This window comes from Rhipicephalus sanguineus, chromosome 11, assembly GCF_013339695.2.
Source record: "Rhipicephalus sanguineus isolate Rsan-2018 chromosome 11, BIME_Rsan_1.4, whole genome shotgun sequence".
In the NCBI taxonomy this organism is placed as follows: domain Eukaryota; kingdom Metazoa; phylum Arthropoda; class Arachnida; order Ixodida; family Ixodidae; genus Rhipicephalus; species Rhipicephalus sanguineus.
Window position 1 is genome coordinate 9,405,925 of NC_051186.1, and position 20,615 is coordinate 9,426,539.

General features: G+C 44.2%; 1 protein-coding gene across 1 annotated transcript in view; it reads left to right on the forward strand.

Moving 5' to 3' along the window:
- Positions 1–6,585: 6,585 nt before the first annotated feature.
- The window catches only part of LOC119373564 (uncharacterized), a 75,101-nt gene continuing 61,071 nt past the window's right edge, over positions 6,586–20,615 (forward strand). The window contains exon 1 of the mRNA XM_037643625.2: positions 6,586–6,776. Coding sequence (XP_037499553.1) covers positions 6,704–6,776 — 73 coding nt within the window. The 5' untranslated portion in view covers positions 6,586–6,703. The remainder of the gene's footprint in view (positions 6,777–20,615) is intronic.

The following is a 20,615-nucleotide window of genomic DNA, read 5'->3' on the forward strand; positions in this document are numbered from 1 at the left end:
TGCCGTCCTTCCGAAGTCTCGTGCGTTGCAGCGGCCAGCGCCGTTCCTGTTGACGTAGATTTTTATCTGAGCTAATATGTATAACGCCCAGTTCAGAGAGACGAAAACACAAGATTTACCGGACAGTAGATATCAAGCATCAAACGAGATTGTTTCGCCTATCGGAACATGCGTTCGATTAAGGTACCCCCACTAATCTATTTCGTCTGAGCAATCTGAATTTTAGGAATGTGTTAATACAGTTTGTACTAATGATATTATCTGTCTGCTTTAAACGATTGTCGCTGTTACAGCTATAATTATAGTATATTTGCAGTGTCACTTTCAGGTGGTCTTTAATAAACGTCAACTTCTTCAATCCAGCTAAACTCGATTTTCGTCCAACTTGGTGGCCTATTTCAAGAACCGTCCACAAGTGTGTAAGTTCGCAGTTGGTCTCCTTGATACATACTTCGTTGGCGGATATGGAAGCCTGAGCAATTTTTTGAAATAAACAAACGAATAAACTGCTATTCACCGGCAACACGTAGTGCTCAAGCAAGGTTGTAATAGAGGGCGACAGAAATTACCATCAATTTTTCCCCGAGTAATTAAATATATAAAGTATTTCGTCAATACATTTCTGCATCCCATCGAAAATATGGCTGCCGCTTCTGGCATCAAACCCGCGACCGTCGCAGCGTAACGTCTAGCCATTTCGCTATAGAGATGAATAGAACAGGTGAGGAGATCATAAAATGGATTAATAGAAGACGCTCTTCTCTTCCGAGACTGCTGAACACTACTATAGTTTTGTGCGTATTATTTGTTAGACCCACTGTTCTACTTTGCGAGTCCGATTCTGTAATCATGCTTTGCAATTTGTCGCCCAGGACGGCGTCTCTCATAATCATATCGTGGTTTTGGCACGTAAAACAACAGATTATTATTATTATTATTATTATTATTATTATTATTATTATTATTATTATTATTATTATTATTATTATTATTATTACCCCCTGAGTTATTCATCAAGGCCATCCTAATCACTTAACGTTTTTCGTTCTAAATGACAGCGCACTGCATTTTAGCCTCGACCGTGTTCAGTGGCCAGCTCGTAAGAACCGCTTCCTCGTTCCCGGATGATATCGATTGTGCGCGCAGAACTCCTTGTGGCGAATCTAGAGGGAGCTACTGCTGCGTCAGCAATGAGTCAGTAACGTTATTTGCCGCGTGAGCTGGCCAGGAAAACACGCCTCTGGCGACGGCAGTTTGGCATGGGGCAGGCTGCTTTTCACGCGGCGCCTTCTTTTGTTTTGCCGAAGAAGTGCTCAGTGATCTTCGTGGCGAACTCAAGGCGCTACAGATCACTGTACACCGACCTATCCCCTTCTCTTGTTTCGTTATGTTTATTTATTTGTGTATTTACTTATTTATTTATTTTTTATAAACTCTTCGACTACAGACTTCATTGTCAGCGAACGAAACAATATTCAACAGTGCTCTCGTAATTCCATAAACTGAGAATGGTTTTAGACCAAAGTAGTTCTTTTTACGGTTGCCGTAGATTTTTTAGCCCAGGCATTCGTCCGACGTGAGTAGTAGACCGAGGGTTCTATTCCCGACCGCAGCTGCTGTTTTTGTTTAAGAGCGCACTGTCCAACAAATAATCTCGTGTGCTGCGCTTTACCTGCACGTTTTCAAAAAAATCTTCTTGTCATTAAGTTATTCAGATCCCTGGACTATACAATCTGCTCTGCAAGATCAGAACCAGAAGTTTCTGGCCTTACGCTGTCAAAAGTCAACTGATGTACTTCTTGCCAATGAATCTTATGGCCTGTAACATCGAAACGAACTTTGCCGCTGCGGCTTGTTACATCAAGTCACCCTAGGCTTGTTAGGCTCGCAGCGACTCCTGTCTACATCACACGAAACAATATGGAAAGTTGGGCATACATATTTCTAGCACTCGTGCACTGGATGAGATGCATTCGATATATAGTTAAAAACGCTAAAACGGCGAATTTTCCCTGACAGCGCACAACTTCACACCGGCTAGAAGAAAGGACAAAGTCGGAAAGCGTTAATGATTGACTATTTCACATAGAAAAGCCTTAACTTACCTGACACCCTAGATGTAAGTATTTTTATCAGGTTCTTTTGCACATTTCATATTCGTTTATATTCTTTCTTTTCATTATTATTTTCTCCCTCTCTTCTGTAATCTTTTGATCCCTTTCCCCAGAGTAGCACGCCAGCGGTATATATCTGCTTTTAGTCTCAACCGAATATTGTTCCCGAAAACAAATATTTTATTAGCGCTATACTGAGATCTTTGTCGCCTAAAAAAAGCTATCTTTTCCACTTAAAATATATTCATTATTTGCCACAGAATGCGTACTAAGAAGACAGATCGAGGGAGTGGGGTAACGTAGGGGAATGAAAGGCTTGATTAAGCAGCTTCCCATAACTTTTTATCTCACCCAATTCACCCAACTGTTACAGAACACTTCAAAGTCCAAATGTCGGCCTGAAGTGCCAATGCATGAAGGCAGGAACAAACATTTAAAAAACAGTATCGGTGAGTAACGATTACCTGCCATTGACCACACGTCTCAGTAATATCTTCGTGTTTTCACTGAATGATTTAAAACAAATGTATGAAAGAAGGCACTTGTAAATTGTTAATTTGTTATTCACTTAGATTATAGATTTTCTGTAGGGAGATGCAACCCAATCTAAGACATCTCGCAGTGACGAAACAAATCAGAAATATGGCGGCTGATTGTATTTCCCACAGCCAACGAATTTCTCGCTTCGTGAAGACGAACAACTCTAGCTGCTGCTGTATGGAGTGTACTCACAAAAGCAACGACAAGATCTTTATAATCAACATCATAAATATAATTTAAGAGTCCTTTTTTTAAGGTTCTTGGGCTGTGAAAAAAAATAAACTGGAGTTGGTCACGCATGCAAATGTGACAACAGCAAAATAAAAGGCAGTCGTCTGAAAAGAGCTGAATTTGAAAAAAAAGCAACAAGCAGCTCATGAACGAAAAAGGAACAACAAAAAGCGGGAACAGGCAAAATTATTGCAGTATACTGACTGTCGCAGCTGTCGAATGAAAAGATCGAACAAAAAGGTGCGAAAGAATCTAGCTTGATAATAAAACGACAATTACTGAAGAAAATATGTATTTATATTTACCCTTTAAAGACTGAATTGTATGCGTCTCTAAATGAATGCGGTTCGATTCTGCTACGTTATTCGACAAGAACCTGCTGCTTACATTATCGGTATGGATCAAATGTGAAAGCAAGTCTTTATCAATCCTACCCTATGATTGGAATCGTCATGTGACTTCATTACGGTTAATGTGTATAAGTTTCAGAAAAATCCAGCTCCTTCGAAAATATCAACTCGGGAATTGAGCATAGTAATCGAGCTGACTATTGATTATTGAATATGGTTCATTTGCTGGAAAAAATACAAAATTTTCCTGCGGGAGGCATAGACTAAAGGCTAAAAAGCCTGACGAGATCTTGACCCCCTGATAAATAATAGAGTCTGCATCAGTGACACGTCACGAAGTCGAGAGTTGGACGGAAAACCGTCTGGTCAGGAAGAGACATGAAGACAATTAAAACAAGACGTTGGCCACGATAAAAGCAAAAAGCAAGACGTTTCGGCTCCCGTACGGGAGCCTTGTTCACATATGGAAATTCAGTGCGTGAGCAGTCCGGTCATGACCGGATACGTGACCGGACTGCTCACGCACTGAATTTCCATTTGTGAACAAGGCTCCCTAAGGGAGCCGAAACGTCTTGCTTTTTGCTTTTATCGTGGCCAACATCTTGTTTTAATTGTTTTCAGTGACATGTCATGTTGTACAATTCATTAGGCGCAAAATATTTGGTTGACTTTACATACTATCACATGCATATATTTTTCATGCATATACTTTCAAACCATAACATAGTTGCTACATATATATGCTCGGCAACAAAATTTCTATGAGGGCTGTGAATAATAAATCGCGGTGTAATCGCAGTGTAGGAGCGCCGCCATTTCGCTGTTACGATAACGAAGTGCATTCGCGGCTCTCGCGAAGAGGTTTAGAAGGTTTTCAAATGCACGCAACGCATTTGGCTGCAGAAGCGACAAATTCAAATGGACACGCCGCACATGTACAACTCGCTCGGCTGAAATAGAAACGAGTAAAGAAACGTGTACCGTGCAAATGCTAACGCATTGTTATAGTATCGTCGTAGCTGAGTTATTTTCTGTTTATCGTCTCCATTGCTAGCCTATTATCAAGCAGATATTCATGTTTAAGAATGAATATAAGTTGGATGGTAGGTAACAGCAATACTGAATCACCTAATGGTTATTCCTTATAGGACGCGATTTACAAAGTGCCTGAGGAATTCCTTCCTAATGTTAACGATGCTCGAAGAAGGAAGTGTGGAGAATGACTCGTCCGTGTCAATATGCCTAATGGAGTGTTTATGAACCACAAGACGAGCCTCGTCAGGCAACGAGCCTTCCGGCTTCACCTCCTAAATGTAGATGCATGATGTGCAATGATGTTACAAATATTTTTAATCCGCCGTTTCTAGGCGATTACACTGTTAAGCTGTCTCGGCAGCCTTTTTACACAGACTAATCTCTCTGCGTTTCGTACAGACAGAAAAGAAGATTTCATCTGATTTGGTTACGGGACGCCTTCGCGACAAGGCTGGGCAGTATCGCGATGCAAGAGTATCGCGAAAGTATTTCAGAGATACTTTTGAGTATATCGTGTATTTCTTTATAGAGGTATATTTCAAAAATGTATTTGTATCTCAGTAGTGACCTACTTTTACGATGTATCGATTATACTGCGATATTGCGAAGGACACGTGTATTTCGTTACTCTTGTTTTGTCAAAAATGAGCTGACGTGTTTTCAAGGTGGAAATTAAGACTTTTTTTTTTTCTAAGCCAAGCAAAGGCACACCACCGGTCGTCGACAGAGGGAGGGCGGCGAATGGTTGCCCACGCTCTATAAGAATGTCCCATCTGGTAAAGGGCCCGACACGCTGACGGCAAAATCGCGGAGGCAGTGCTGTGGACCTCTGCCGATGAAAGACGCTGTCTCTCAAGGCCGGTGCAGTACCCCTAATATTTTTCAAGTGGCCAGCCATTTCGAGAGTTGGCGAGGTCGCAGGTCTTGTGCAGGGGCGTAGGCAGATATATTTTTCAGGAGGGGGGCGGGGGGGCGGGCGCCTCTTTGATCTGAAGTGGGGGCCGGGCAGGCAAGTGTGGTCGATTGTTATTTTGTGCCCTGCGTGCTATGGTAAAGATAATTTCTGGGGGGGGGGGGTGCACGGGCCTGTGTGCCATCCCCTGGCTAACGCCACTGGCCTTGTGTTGATGCTGAACAGATGCTATCTAGAAGACAGCTTATTTGAGAAGCTATTGTTGCTTAAGTGCAATCAACGCAACAACCTTCTCAGCAAAACAGATCTGGCGTGTAAAATAAATGTATACTTTTTTGTCAATTCAATGGTGTTCGTTAGTGATTCGAGCGATATGCTTAACTTGCGAGTTTCAATGCGCTGCCACATTATTCACAATATTACGATGCACCTAATAAAGTTTTTTGTGAAAAGTATTCCGGTATCTGTATTCTTGTATCTCTATTCCGGGATACTTTTTTCAAGTTTTTTGCGAAAGTATATCTAAAATATCTCGTTACGTCGAAGTAAAATGTATCTGAGTACGTGTATCTTAGGCTTCTAGAGCCTGTATATCGACATCTGTATTGCGGAATACTTTTCTTGGAATCGCTGCCCAGGCCTGCTTCGCGAGTATGTCCACAATCACACTCAGCTAGTGTTTTATGCTACAAAGATTTCTGTCGTCAATTATTATAAATTATCGTGTAAGTTGCAGAACTTGGCACAAATCAAGTAAAAAGGCGAAGACCATCCGAATGGGAACTACAATTCATGTTGCGGGGTAAAAATGCCTGGTTAATGGTAAACAGCGCTTCCGAACAAAAAGCTTTTTTTTTTTTTTTTTTTTGCTACAGCGGACCCCGTCTGCGACAAAATTCTTTCGCTCTGGACGCATGTACCCAGAGCAGGTTTCACTCCCTAAACCCCTCCAATTTATATGAGTGGTAAATTAGCGCTCGTCATCTCGATTAATAAATAGGCGGCTCGAATACAGAGACGCATACTGCCGCCGCCCAAGCGACGGCAATCAACGCTCGATACGACCGCGCCAATACCGAGCGCGCACTCCACAGAAATGAAGGGAGACGCAGACAGAAAGAAAACAAGCGGGAAACAAAATGAAGGGCTCTTGTCCCTGTTCGGGATGCAGACGACGCCACCACCAGAGTGGTTACGTCACCGGCGCCGGCGGCGCCACGTCACAGACGTCCCGCGCGGCTAGCCCAACCGGGACCCTTACATGGCTGATCACGTGGCTCGAAGGAGCCAATGGGCGCGCTCCCGTAGCAGACGGCGCCGCATTGAGCGGGCGGCGGCGGCGGCTCACCCACTTTTTCCTCTATTGCGCTGTTCGTTTTATCTCCTATCGACTGGCCGGCCCGAGAGTGCAGATGTCCGCTTTCGGGACAGTACGTGAAGCGTGTCTTTCGGGTCGCCGCGTCCCGACGGTCGGTAGGGTTTGACCGCTGCGTGGTTTCTCGCCCGCAAAGAGCCCGACGATGGCATCGACGTCGAACGCCGGAGTCGTGACGTTGCTCCTGCTAGCGTCGTTAACGGCATGCTGCTGCAAAGGTGAGACGCGAGATTTGTCGTTCTCAGGACGCTCTTGCCGCCGTCCACTACGCCCGCGTAGAGTCGCTCGCCCTGCGTACGTCGAGCGCGTACGCGCGCTGCCGCGACTGCGGTTGGGGTCCCGCAATTTGCGCTCTATAGTGCCATGGGCGTGCTTTCAATGAAGGGCGTGGACTCTAGCGGTGACAGCGCGGATGCGCGCTAAAGTGGTTGCGGTGGGCCCGTGTTTAGCGTCGACGCCTCATCAAGCTTGCATGCCACGTTTACAGTTTATTACGTTTACCTCCGCTCGGCCTCCGAGGATGACCCTGAAAAAAAGAAAACAAAAGGCTACAGAGTAATGAACCTACTTGTTTTGTTGTACGCTGCCTTTTAAATGAGCTTAGCGAAACTGGCGTTGCAGCTAAATCATTAATGGAAGAACTGTTAACTCTGGAATAAGAGTACAAGCAATTCCTTGGTAGTAAATACTTGAGTCGATAAAGCGAACTAGCGAGCGTCTTGTACGATGATACATATCTAACCCACAAGCGCTACAAATATACGTTTTTTTATTTCATTCGGAAACCTTAGATGTTTTTTTGCTTGTACTTAGATTTAAAAGAACGTGGAATCTTCCATTTCGGAACCTCCTCTGATATATATTTATTTTCCAATCTTGGTTACTGTCGCAATTGGTTAGGTTAGGTTTCACCTGTGAACACGATTTCAGTACACAGCATGTACGAGCGGCCACAGAGTTCTTCATTAAATTACTGCTACATCAGGCTTTTTGTTTAACTCTTCAGAAATGAAGCGTGACAAAATGTTATGAAAGATCACTGAAAAGGGAGTGTCGCCGGAGCCAATGACGTTTCAGCAATGGGCTTGTCCTCATCAGGTCCAGAAAAGACAAGTCCACTTGTCCAGGCAGTCAGGTCACGCAACCTTCCCGTTCAACCATTTATTTGTCATTGTATTTGAGCATCCGTCCTCTCCTAAACGTCTCTCTTGCTTTGATTTCTCACAAAAAGATGTCACATCAAGCGTTATTTGACAGCATTCACCCGCGTTCTCCAAATCATAAGAAACACGTCGTCGAAACGTCCACTTCTATAACGTGCTCAGACGTGTGCTTTCCGTTAGCAATTTTTGGATATTGTAAATATAGTTTTTATGTAGCATCTGCAGCATTAAACAGAAACATTGTTTTTAAGCCGTAGCTTCTTTTTCCTATGACAAATCAATGCGCACTTTTTCTTGATATGTAGTGTTCATCTTGGTGGGAAGCGCGCAACTTTTACAGGACACGAAAGACGAGCGAGTACACGAAAGACAAGCGCTTATGCCAGCGCTGTCGAACTTACTGTTAATACCAACTTGCCCGATATAATTGTTTACGTAGTGTTTATATCTGTTTGTTTCTTTAACTCGAGTGGGTAGGACAAGCAGCAGTGAATTCAATTTAAAAAATAAACTAATATATTGACTATAAGAGCTACCTCTTTTGTTATTATTCAGGCAGGTTTTTTTTTTATTGCCGGCAAGACATAACTACCTTCCAATTTGTCAGCTTCTAGATACATTGAAGAAATAACTCTTCATAATTCATTGGCGCAGCTTGCAGTTGCGAAGTACAAGCCAAAAAGTAGTGCCTTGGGTTCACAGCTCTTGGCGTCAGTGTTCGACCCTTGCCACGAAGGGCACCCTAACGTAGCTTTGCCGTCCCTCTCTTTCACAGTTTGACAGCGTCGCGACACTGTCAAAGCCAACGGTTTGAACGACGGCTGCTAGCGCGCCCACCACTGACGCCATCAACGTGATGCCCTTTTAAAATGAAATTAGGCTCGTAAACATTAACATTGTAATAATAATGTGTAGGGTATTACGTGCCAAATGCAAGATATTATTATGAGTCACGCCATGGTGGAAGACTCCGGAAATTTCGACCCTCTGGGGTCGAATTCACAGAACTTCTGTTTCGGAAGTGCATTCACCTATTGGCCAGCCGCCTTCGCTAATGATATGTCCCGCATCGTGATTGGTCCTAATATTATCTTACGAAAATGTTTAGCGTAAGGGGTTTCGTGAATACGGGTCCCGGTGTTTCTTAACGCGCACTGATGTTGCACAGTACACGGGCCTCTGGCAATTCACCTCTATCGAAATGCGACCGCCGCGGCCGGGATCGAACCCGCGACTTTCGGGTTGACATTGTGATAACATGAAAAGGCGCCGACGCAAGAATCGAGCCTGGGACCTCTCACTCGCGAGCCAGACGCCTACGCTACGCGCCGCAAAAACATCAATGAAAAGCGCAGTTTTATGGGGGTATCGATTGCAAGGAAGGACGTCGCCCGCGGCGGGAATTGCCTGGATGTTTCATGTCCGAATGTGATTGCGATCGGAAGTTTTTCTGCTGCGCTTTCTTGTTTTTAGGATATGGAAACAGGCGTCCGAGTTTACTGTTCTTCCACTGGTAATACACAATTACACGACATCTAATAGCCAACCAATACGGGACTATTGTTTCCGCGCTAACTAGTTTGGTTGGGATCAGATGTAGCCCTAATTACTTCGGTATGCAAATCCGCTTCGACTTATGCCACTGATCCTCAGCTTCTTAATCTCGCTAATGAGGAGCGTGGAAACTCGTAAGAAAGAACTCAGGGTGTAGTCTTCATTGTTATTATTATTCAATTGCAGGAATTTCCGGAAACCTCATGTAGCAGTAGCATAAACCAATCGGATTTAACTTTAAATCGGGAATTAGGAGTACAGAAAATCTAAAACATCGCTCGGGTTCTGTTACGCTTTTTGTTTTCTGTCTTGCGCGGCCACCGGAAGGCGTCACCTAATTAATTCTGGATTCATTATTGCTAAAGCTTTGTAATCATGCTCGTAGCGGTTGCGCGTCATTGTAGCTTTCGGGGCACATCTGATCGAGAGCCTGCTTTGGGATGCGAAGGTCGAGTCTTGAACGCTGGCATACTCCGCTGCGCGGGGCGTCGTCGTTCTCCGAAGGGTTTTTACATTAAAGATGGCACGACTTTGTTAACGACAATTATTGGGGGACGTTAGAAACGCAGACTGAATTGATTGATTGATTGATTGATTGATTGATTGATTGATTGATTGATTGATTGATTGATTGATTGATTGATTGATTGATTGATTGATTGATTGATTGATTGATTGATTGATTGATTGATTGATCCATTCATTCATTCATTCATTCGTTCATTCGTTCATTCATTCATTCATTTCAGCTTGATCAACACGTCAGTGAGCGCGAGTGGTGTTACTGCCGTCACTCTACGGGCAGAGCATCAAAAAAAAATCATAATCGATTATTCATTATTAGTGACAAAACATTCGCAGCCAATCAGTCCGAATCAATAAACTGAGACGGGGAGGTTGACAGATAACAAAACAGCTCGATCACAAGTTATTGACCTCGCAACGACAGATGAAAAAGAGAAAGCCAAGCCTAGCATTAAATCACAAGAAGACGGTGCACGGTGTGCATTACGGGGCAAACAGGGGTAGGCGATATTTTAGTTTATAAAGACTATATTTTACTTCAGATTAGGAGGGAAAAGAGGTAGCTGGATAGGCAGTGTACTGCGTAGTAATCGCGATCGATTATGCTGTCATTGAACTGAGGGAGCGCTGCGAAGGATGGCAAAAAGTTAGGTGGCGTAACTAAATTATGAAACTTAGAGGGATAACTCGCAGTCAACTCGCCTGAAAAAGGTAAGTGGCGATCGATGGGACGGATCTGCGCCAGCGTACCCATACACTCCACCCATTACGTATACGTTACAACCATGGTGACAACGGCATCATATGAAGCAATGCTATCTTAACAAATTGAAAATTTTCTTTGTCATATTTACCAAACCTATTTTCTGCGTTTAAGCGTGCTCTAGCAGCACTGGTCTCCTAACTCTCACCATACTCTAAAAAAAAGTTTAAAAAATCACGTACTTCATAAGTTCGCCGTATTACTAATAATCGAGGGTGATTTTTTCTGAACTGACCTATTTCATTGGGTTTTCTTACAAAATATCCCATTTTAATGCGGTTTGCGGCAAAACGTCCAGGAAAGAGGAAAATTAAACGGCCCGTCCCGTTTTTTGATGTCCAACGCCGAAAGAAAGAGAATAAATAAGAAATAACGAAAATTGTGTAATGCTATACCAGGGATGGCTAGTCCGGCTCAGCGTTCGCGTCAGCCAGCGGCGTCGAAAGTTAGCGACGCCAGGATCATAACGGTACGTTGACGCGAAAACCGAGCACTCAATACACCCATGCGCGCGTCGCGCCACGTCACCTTGACGCATGCGCATTTGCGCGCGCCCGGCGTCCCTCTTGTACGGAATTTCGTGGAATGTCGCGGTTTTCTTTACTTCTTATTTATTCCCTTTTTATCGGCCTTCCACATCAAAAAGACGGGACGGGTTATTAAATTTCCATTCTTCCTGAATATTTTTTGACGCAAACCGCATTAAAATCGGATAATTCTTCACAAAACTACAGCCCAATAAGATAGGTCAGTTCTAGAAGAATCACAGTGTATAATAATAATAAATGGTTGGGGCTTTACGCCCCAAAACCACGATAAGATAATGAGGGACGGCATAGTGGTGGGCTCCGGAAACTTCGACCCTCTGGGATTCTTTAACACGCACCTAAATCCAGTGTAGCAGTCGTTACGGAAAAAAAGGAACGCGTTAGGCCCTGCGCTACGCCCCAAAAAAAGGTAACGCGTTACCGTTAACGTTACAGAAAAAAAGTAACGTACGTTACTTGTGCCGTCACTCCATGGTGCAGGAACACAAAGTAACAATGTTATAAAATTGATATTTATATTTGACATAAAACGCCTACCCAAAAAACGATTTTGCCTGAAATACTGATTTAACGAGAATGCTTTGCATAAATATGCCGGATCCCAGCAATATTATAGTGGCCTATGAAGCTGCATGTAGAATTAATTGTGATGGCTTCTAACTTTGTGATAAATGGTAAAGCCATTTTTCTCAGTGTGGCATTAAAATCAGAAGGAGATTTCATCATCCGCAAAGAAAGCGTTACGCAACTCTTAACAAATTTACAGTAAATCTGATGGTGTGTTTCTACTAGCAGGACAGATGGCCAAATATTTAGCCATAAAGAAATGCTTAAACGGCTTAGTTCCGCCAAAACAATTATTTGCACACATATCCAATTCCCCCTATAACGTGTATAATTGCCGTAAAAATTGCAACGGTTTATGTAAAAGTGTTCAAGGTCAGACTCGTTCGCTCAAAAATTGAGCAACTATAGCAACGTATACCCGCAGTAGCCGATAGACAGAAGCGAATTTCATTTTTAAAACAAAGTTGATAACCAGCGCTAGAGTATTGCTGAGACAGCCTTCTAATGGCTACAACAGGTTGTACAGTTCAAGCAACATCTGCATTTCAAAGATGTCATCGGACAACTTGTCTCGTTTCTTAACGAATACGCCCGTACCTACGCTAAATAGGCGCTCGACGGACACATTAGATCGTGCTCTTAACGCTTGGCGGGCCGGCAGCAGTCCGCCACTGCGAAAAAAAAAAAAAGTCGGGGCGAGCTCTGCGAAAGTGGCGCCTATATATGAGACGAAGTACTTTTGTTTAAAATGCCCGGGATAATCGGAATAAAAACTAACGAGTAACGTGACACCACACGTTACCGAAAAATGTTTACGTAAGTACGTTACCCGTTCCAATCCCGAAATGGTAACGAGTACGTTACTAAGGTACCGAAAAAAGTAACGCGTTTCCAGTAACGCCGTTACCTCTAACGCGTTCAGGGTTGCCAATGGTGGCTACTTTTCGCCAAATTGGCGAATTTGAGAGGCCCGTGGCGACCTAAAAGTATGAATGGCGACATGGCGAATTTTTGGCGATTTTCGGCATAGGTCTCCACTGAGTTATGCATCCTAAGCTCAGTGTCTTCCCAACGAATGAGCGGCAACATTCTCTGTATTTTTCTAGGGTTTAGACCCACGAGTAGAATGTGTACATTACGCGTCATTCGGTATGTCCGTCCTGTAACTCGTGTGTATCTCCTCAATTCATCTAGATGCAGGAGGTACTGGAAAATCCCCCAGCGGCATACTAGCAAAATGTAAGTCAGCGGACTGCCTTGCAAACTGCGAGGGGGCTGTGTTTGACTATCAGTTTATGGCTTTAGGTGCTTTAAGCTTCTCTAAAGTTTCGCTTCAGTAGGGGCTAGACGATGGGTTGGCCGCGTGTTCCGACCATTTGTTCCGCCAAAGCTCCAACTGTTCTGAATAGCTTGGCGACTTATTCACTGTTTCAGTACCCCCAATTCAGCTCGTAAAGATCGTTTTGGAATAGCGAAGAGAGGCGGATACGCGGCTATTCGTGCAACAAAAAAATATTTATTGAGTCATTTTCCACTTTCTCGGTGAGCTTGTGCAATGAAAACAATTGCTATATAATATTTTACATCGCCTACCTGCTCTCTTTGCTGTAAGCGTTTCCTATAGCTCCAGGAAGCATGATGCACGCACCAAGATTCATGTATTATCGCTAAATAATGTAATATCGCCTTTTGATGTGGACACCTTTCGGTTTCGGTTTCTGGGCACCGAGGTCGGGCAGTGACGTAGAAGTGTAGGAGGCGTGGTCACGTGACCACACAAGGCTGTGACGCACTTAGCCAGGAAGCGATCGAAACTCGGCGAGTGATGTAGCAACCGATGCTTTGCCGGTACTATAGTGAATTAGAATGTATTCTAGTTCACTACAGCCGGTACGTACGTTGCAGAAGTGGCGGAGGTCCGGAGGTCACTCACGTTACTACAGCAGATTTGGTGTGACGTCACTACAACTTTCGTTGACCATCCTACAGATCTACGTCAGTGTTGGCGCGCTAGCGATGGGTTTCGATCGGGAGAATGGGCATTTAGGTACACTTTGGAAGTGGATTAAAATATGTTCTAAACGTTTGCAGTGTCCGACCCTTCGTGTGGAATGTCCTTGCATACAGAGGAAACCCACAACAGGCTTGTTATAGCCTCGAAATTTGATGGCACCACCCCTTTAAAGGGACACTAAAGGCAAATATTAAGTCGACGTTGATTGCTGAAATAGCGATCCAGAAACCTCGTAGGGTTGCTTTTGTGCCAAGGAAGTGCTTATTTTGAAATAAAATCACATTTTTAGTGGTCCGCATCGCGTTAGCGCGCTTCAAATCTCCCGCCTGAAAATACGACTCTCATACGTCACTGCTGCCGTGCCCAACGTTGCCCGCTTTTACTGCGCGGCCGCCGACACTAGTAGCAGCCGAGCGGAAGTAGCGGGACCCACAGTAGCAACAACGGCGCTGCGGCAAAGACTTGCTCGGATGGGCACATTCAAAGCCGTCACCAAGTTGCGGTTGGTCTCGTAATCCTCAGTACGAAAGTGCAGCGAGCACACACGCCGACTCTTTAGCACACCGGCGCAATGGCATGACACTAAGCCACTTCGAGCGTAAGAGTTCATTCCGCGGCACCCAGTGAAAAGACACACCGGTTTCCTTGCTGCAGCACTGGCGTTGTGCACCATTCGGGCATCCGGCAATATCACACGCATGCGGCATTTTGTCGAACTTTCTGTCAGAGCGACTTTCACGAGCGCGCAAAACACGCACGGCAGTACGCGATCCCGAAACTACCACTGAGACGGGCGAGGCACAGTTCGGCGAAAACGGAACCTTTGAACCACGCGCGCCGTTCCCCATGGCGGAGGTTTTGTTTTCCATGAATCAAGCGGAAACGAACAAACAGCATTTTATTACGTCTTTTGATGCTCGGAATGTTCTTTTTTTACTGCTGCTAGTTTGATTACTAGTGATTTATTGTAGGCCGGCTTTCCTACGTCATCGGGATCACTTCGAAAATGTCCCACTCGTGGCGCTCATCATGTGATACATTTAGGTTAATTTCTCGGTAAGTAGGGCACTGCTGTTGATAATATTGCCGTTTTAGAAGTTGTCATACATTGGGCTTTCACTCTGACATAAATTGTTATTTGCCTTTAGTGTCCCTTTAAGAAAGGGTCGGTGGCGTCCGGTATCATATTAGTTCACAATGAAAAGGTGTAAGACTCACTAATGATCGGTTCCTGTAACCTTCAATAAACCTTTTAATACTTTTAATTCATATAAGGGTACGTAAACCTGTCTACAAACAACGCTTTCACGGTTTTCGCCCAAGGTTTACCACACTTTTACCTTTGAAACGAACGGACAGGGATGGAACGATATCATGAGCGTTTCACTCATTCACCCTTGCGCCACCACGCACACCTTGCGGCTAGTCGGAGAAGCAGCACCATGCACTCCCATGGTGAAGCGGGCGATACGACTGGCATCGAGAAACGTCAATATAATTTCAGGGTCTTGGTGGTACTGTATTCTACGGGGCTACACGTGAGTGGAAATTTTTCTTACTAGGTATGCCGCACGTATCTAGAATGGCGACTTTTTTGGCGAAATTTGTACAAGAATGGCGACTTTTGGCGACTTTTTGCTCATCGTTTGGCGACATTTACTCGAAGGTCAGTGGCAACCCTGAACGCGTTACCGCCAACACTGCCTTAACGCCTGACCACACGTACGTGTTGCAGCGTGTCAGCGCGTGACCTTTCGATGCGGCGCGTACGTGTGGTCAGGCGTTTATTCTAAGCACACGGGCCTCTAGCATTTCGCCTCCATTGAAATGCGGTCGCCGCTGCCGTGTTCGAACCCGGGACCTGCGGATTAGCAGTCAAACACCATAACCACTAGCCACCGTGGCGGGGTGTCATAGTAATGAATAGAGCACAGCTGCGACCTATCCTCTGTGTGTGTTAACCAATAAATCACATCGATTATGGGTGATTCCACGAGAGATCGAACATGCCTGTCCGGTCGCAATTTTTGTTTTGATTGAGTTTTTTATACGTTATGTGGGCACATTCAAAGTGCACGGAACTGAAAATTTTATTTCCAAGAAACGCTCCCAGCGAGCCAAAAAAATATTTGAAGGTGGCGGCGCGGGCCTCCTGTTTTTGCTCACTGCAATGTTATCAGATTTCACGGCCGAATTTAGCGCGAACTATAAATGATGTGTCGAAAATTTTGTTGCCGGTTTTAATAGGCATTACTGTGAATTACGTCCATGCTTTTTTTATGCCGTCCTCGAAAAGAAGAAAATGTGAAAAAAATGGCAAACACAGCCGAAATCAAGAAAGGGTCCTAAGTTTGAGGCGCCTTGGCGCCTTTGCTACTTCAAACAGAAACTTGAAAACAATGTCGACTATAGAAAAGAGCGTTGCAACATTTATACGGAAGATCCTTTTCCTACGGGCAGCGCAAAAAAAGAAAAAAATAGTTAAAGCGACTTTTTTTCAAAAAAGTACATTTTCAAAAAATAAAACAAACTCCGGTCTCAATTTTCACGACAATTTTTTATCGAAGAGCGCTTATGTCAGTGAACACACGGTTTTAATATCATATGTCCTCATTTGCTTTGTTTACGAGATATAACTCGCCAAAATGACCCTTGCTGTGTGTGCTCACCTCAATGCGACTGATGGTTGTTATTAGCTAGCATTGTGCGTAAATCTCAGTTTTAATTATTCTGCTGCAGCAAAACCTTGCTCTGGTGGCTTTTCGTCAAGAAAAATGTGTTCTCGGATTTTATTTGTGTCTAGCGTGTGCAAAAGTGGGCTGCTGCCGCCCTCTAAAGGGTGATTCCACGAGATATCGAACATGCCTGTCCGGTCGATATTTTTGTTGTGCCTAGGTGTTTTATATGTTATGTGGGCACATTCAAAGTTCACGGAACCGAAAATTTTATTTCCGAGAAACGCTCCCAGCGTGCCAAAAAATATTTGAAGGTGGCGGCGCGGACCTCCTGTTTTTGTTCACTGCAATGTTTTCGGATTTCACGGCCGAAAGTTTCTGTTTGAAGTAGCAAAGGCGCCAAGGCGCCTCAAACTTAGGACCCTTTCTTGATTTCGGCTGTGTTTGCCATTTTTTCACATTTTCTTCTTTTTGAGGACGGCATAAAGAAAGCATGGATGTAATTCACAGTAATGCGTATTAAAACCAGCAACAAAAATTTTCGACGCATCATTTGTAGTTCGCGCTAAATTCGGCCGTGAAATCCGAAAACATTGCAGTGAGCAAAAACAGGAGGCCCGCGCCGCCACCTTCAAATATTTTTTTGGCTCGCTGGGAGCGTTTCTTGAAAATAAAATTTTCAGTTCCGTGCACTTTGAATGTGCCCACATAACGTATAAAAAACTCAGGCAAAACAAAAATTGCGACCGGACAGGCATGTTCGATCTCTCGTGGAATCACCCTTATGGATCTTCGGTAGTTGGTAAGTGCTGCTTCTGATTTGCTATCGTGCATAAAATGATCTCTGCTGAGACTTAGTTGCGTTGTTCATTCAGCTCATAATTCATTTTAACACGAAGGGGTCCAACAAGATTTTCATGGGGTATTTCAGTCACGGAAATATGTCAGCAAAACGAACGCCATCAAATGGCAAAGAAAAAGTTCCGTCGACAGGAGTCGAACCCATGACCTCTCAGTCCGCGACGATGGCTGGCGGGCGTTTAGCCCACTCAGCTACCGCCAAACGCACAACGGAGGCTACATGAACGCGCCGTTTATCTTTCACACTTTCCTCTCGCAGTGCTCTTGCATGGATGGATGAATGTATGCTATGAGCGTCCCCTTTATAACGGGGTGATTACATGTGTGCCACCAGGTTCGAAAAACAAATTTCTAATAGAAGTGTAATTTCGTTTAACACACCGCGAGGTCGTGGCTTTAGCCCAAGCCTCGCTCACAGCATCCATCCATATCGAAAAAAAGCCGGCAGAGCCCACGCATTGTGGGAATCGATGTAATGCGAATCAGCCAGCAAAGAGCTGCATACATCGTCTTGTATGTCGTTTAGCAAAATGCGTGTCATGGTTTTCATGTTAACTCCTATTATTTATATTCGTCACACAGTAACGTCGCGCAATACAAACTTCGGGGTAGATCAAGCTAGCGAAACGGCCGCCAGCGCACCATGAGCGTGGCACGTAAGTCATGCTGTACATGACATGCGTGTCATGATTTTCATGTTAACTCGTGTTATTGATGTTCGTCACACAGTCACGTCGCAAGATGCAAATTTTGGTGTATATCAAGCTAGCGAAACGGCCGGCTGCGCACCATGAGCGTGGCATGTTAATCATGCTGTACATGACATGCGTGTCATGATTTTCATGTTATGACTTGTCATTTATGTTCGTCATACAGTCATGTTACGTGATACCAATTTTGGTGCACATTCGATTAACCAAGCGACCAGGAGAGCACAAAGTCGTAGACGGCTAGATAGATAGATAGATAGATAGATAGATAGATAGATAGATAGATAGATAGATAGATAGATAGATAGATAGATAGATAGATAGATAGATAGATAGATAGATAGATAGATAGATAGATAGATAGATAGATAGATAGATAGATAGATAGATAGATAGATAGATAGATAGATAGATAGATAGATAGATAGATAGATAGATAGATAGATAGATAGATACGCTCAAAGTCACAGACGTTCGCTAAGAAATGCTTCGCATTTAAAATAGCTCTCCGACGCTCGCCTGGCTGTCGCACCGCGTTCCCCGTACGCCCTGTGGGAATTAACTGCCAGGCTAGAGGGAAGACACAACGCGCGTAGCGTTTCTATTCGCGTTTCATGACACTTTGGAGGAGTGCATGTCGAGTATCAGTGTTTATTATGTGCTTGTTGATGCCATATTTGTGCGGGATTCACCATATGCGGTATCCACGTATATGTTAAGAACTTCAGCTACCACAAGGATTAAATCATGATCATGGGTGTTAGTCGTCGGTACGGAGATGTGCCACTAGGCGTCAACGTGAGTGTGTCCTCATCAGGTGGTGCTACATCTTCCAAACGACAATAGACTATATACAAGCTCTGATATACCAATGCACTAAAGCAATCAACTACTTCTGTGACGACACGTTTCACTTTCGTGTTATACCGATTCCTACGACAGAGGGATCAACCATCTTTTTTTAGAATTACGCAACAGCGAAAAATCTCTAAAAAATAAGGTATAATCCCCGTTCCCGACCCCGTTTTCCGCGTTAATATTTCTCAGAGTTGTGTCAGTTTTTCAGTTACTCGCGTTGCCGTCAACACGACAGCTCTCGTTCACATCGTCGAATTCGAGATCAGGGTGCATGCGAAATTATTCAGCCCTTCGCGACAGACAGTGCGCGCCTGCTCGTTTCGTTGTTTGACAAATACACAACATTTTTCGATTCATAACGACGTTCTCCTATTGTGACCTACTTGTATCTAGCACGGTGCCGGGTACTCATATTCATGTTTATATCATCGATGACAACTCCGCCCCGCCGTCTTTGTTACAAGCAGCGTGCTTTTTGTAATGCGTGAATAAATAAAACACTCCTGCATATTTAATTATTGTGGCATCAGCACTCGCTGTACTTACCGATCAAACACTGTGTATTTAATCACCTCGTCACACGTGCCCCTTTAATGGCTTCTCGGACACGAGTCAAGATCGCTTAGATTATTCCATAATTGTAAGCTTTGACCCACTTTGTCGTTATGACCCAGAAATGTCTTCTCAGCGACAACGATGTATAATCATGAAAAGAAAAGTGAACGTGAAAGTCAGCACTGAGTTCGCATCATCATTACGAGCTTCATTTCATTCTGTTTCTCAAGTAATGGCACCTCATTTGCATAATAGAGTGATTCAGAAGTTTGCGGGGACGCCTGTGTGGATGTTTCACGTGAATAAGTAATTACGCTGTACGAAAGGCAGAGGGACGCCAGTCTTGCGCGAGCATATCGCGTTGTGAGGGTTACGACGATCGTACACAAACCCCAAAAGCAGTTTCCGCCATTTGAGGAGTCAGTATACAAACCCCAAGAGCAGTTTGCGCCCTTTACGCAGCCGATACAAAAAACCCCAAAAGCACCTCACACCTTTAAGAAGTATTGTTGTCTCACAACAATCGTGTTTCCTCTCACGAAAACCTAGTGCTGTCCGCTTTCCTATAAATAATGGTGTGTCACGCTGATAGCGCACACGCCGTTAGCGACCTGGAAGGATCGGCCGTGCGCGGCACGGCGCGGATAATATATGACGATTAGTGTCGTGTGACGAAAGAATACGCCCAAAAGAGTGTAACAGTTTTTATTGTGCCGCGTCGCGACTGAGGGGCGTCACCCGCCATGGTAGGCTAGCAACCGAGGTGTTTGTTGATCATGCTATGTAAAAGGAACAGGGTTCGACTCCCTACAACGGCGGTGGCGTTTCGAAGGGGGCGAAGTGCAAGAACATCCGTGTGCTTAGATTGAGGTGTTCGATAAAGAACGACGGGTGATAAAGCTAATCCCGATCGAGTCCCTTGCTATAAGGCATGCCCCATAATCACGTGGCCGTTTTTGGCACGCAAATCCCCTGACCTTCGGGGGTTGGTGTAATACTTGACTTTCTTTTTTGGCATCTGTTGTGATGTGGTTGAAATCAACAACAACAACAAGAATAATAATGGGAAGAAGAAGAAGACAATATTTTATTAAACGGCCATGAATACCCATGAATACCCATGAGGTGCTTGCACTGACACACGGGGCACATCTATTTATCATTCTAAAAAAAGAAACCGGGCGTGCAAACACGGACACAAGAAAGAAGTCAGGATGTCCGTGTTTGCACGCCCTGTCTCTTTTTTTTTTTTAGAATGAATACG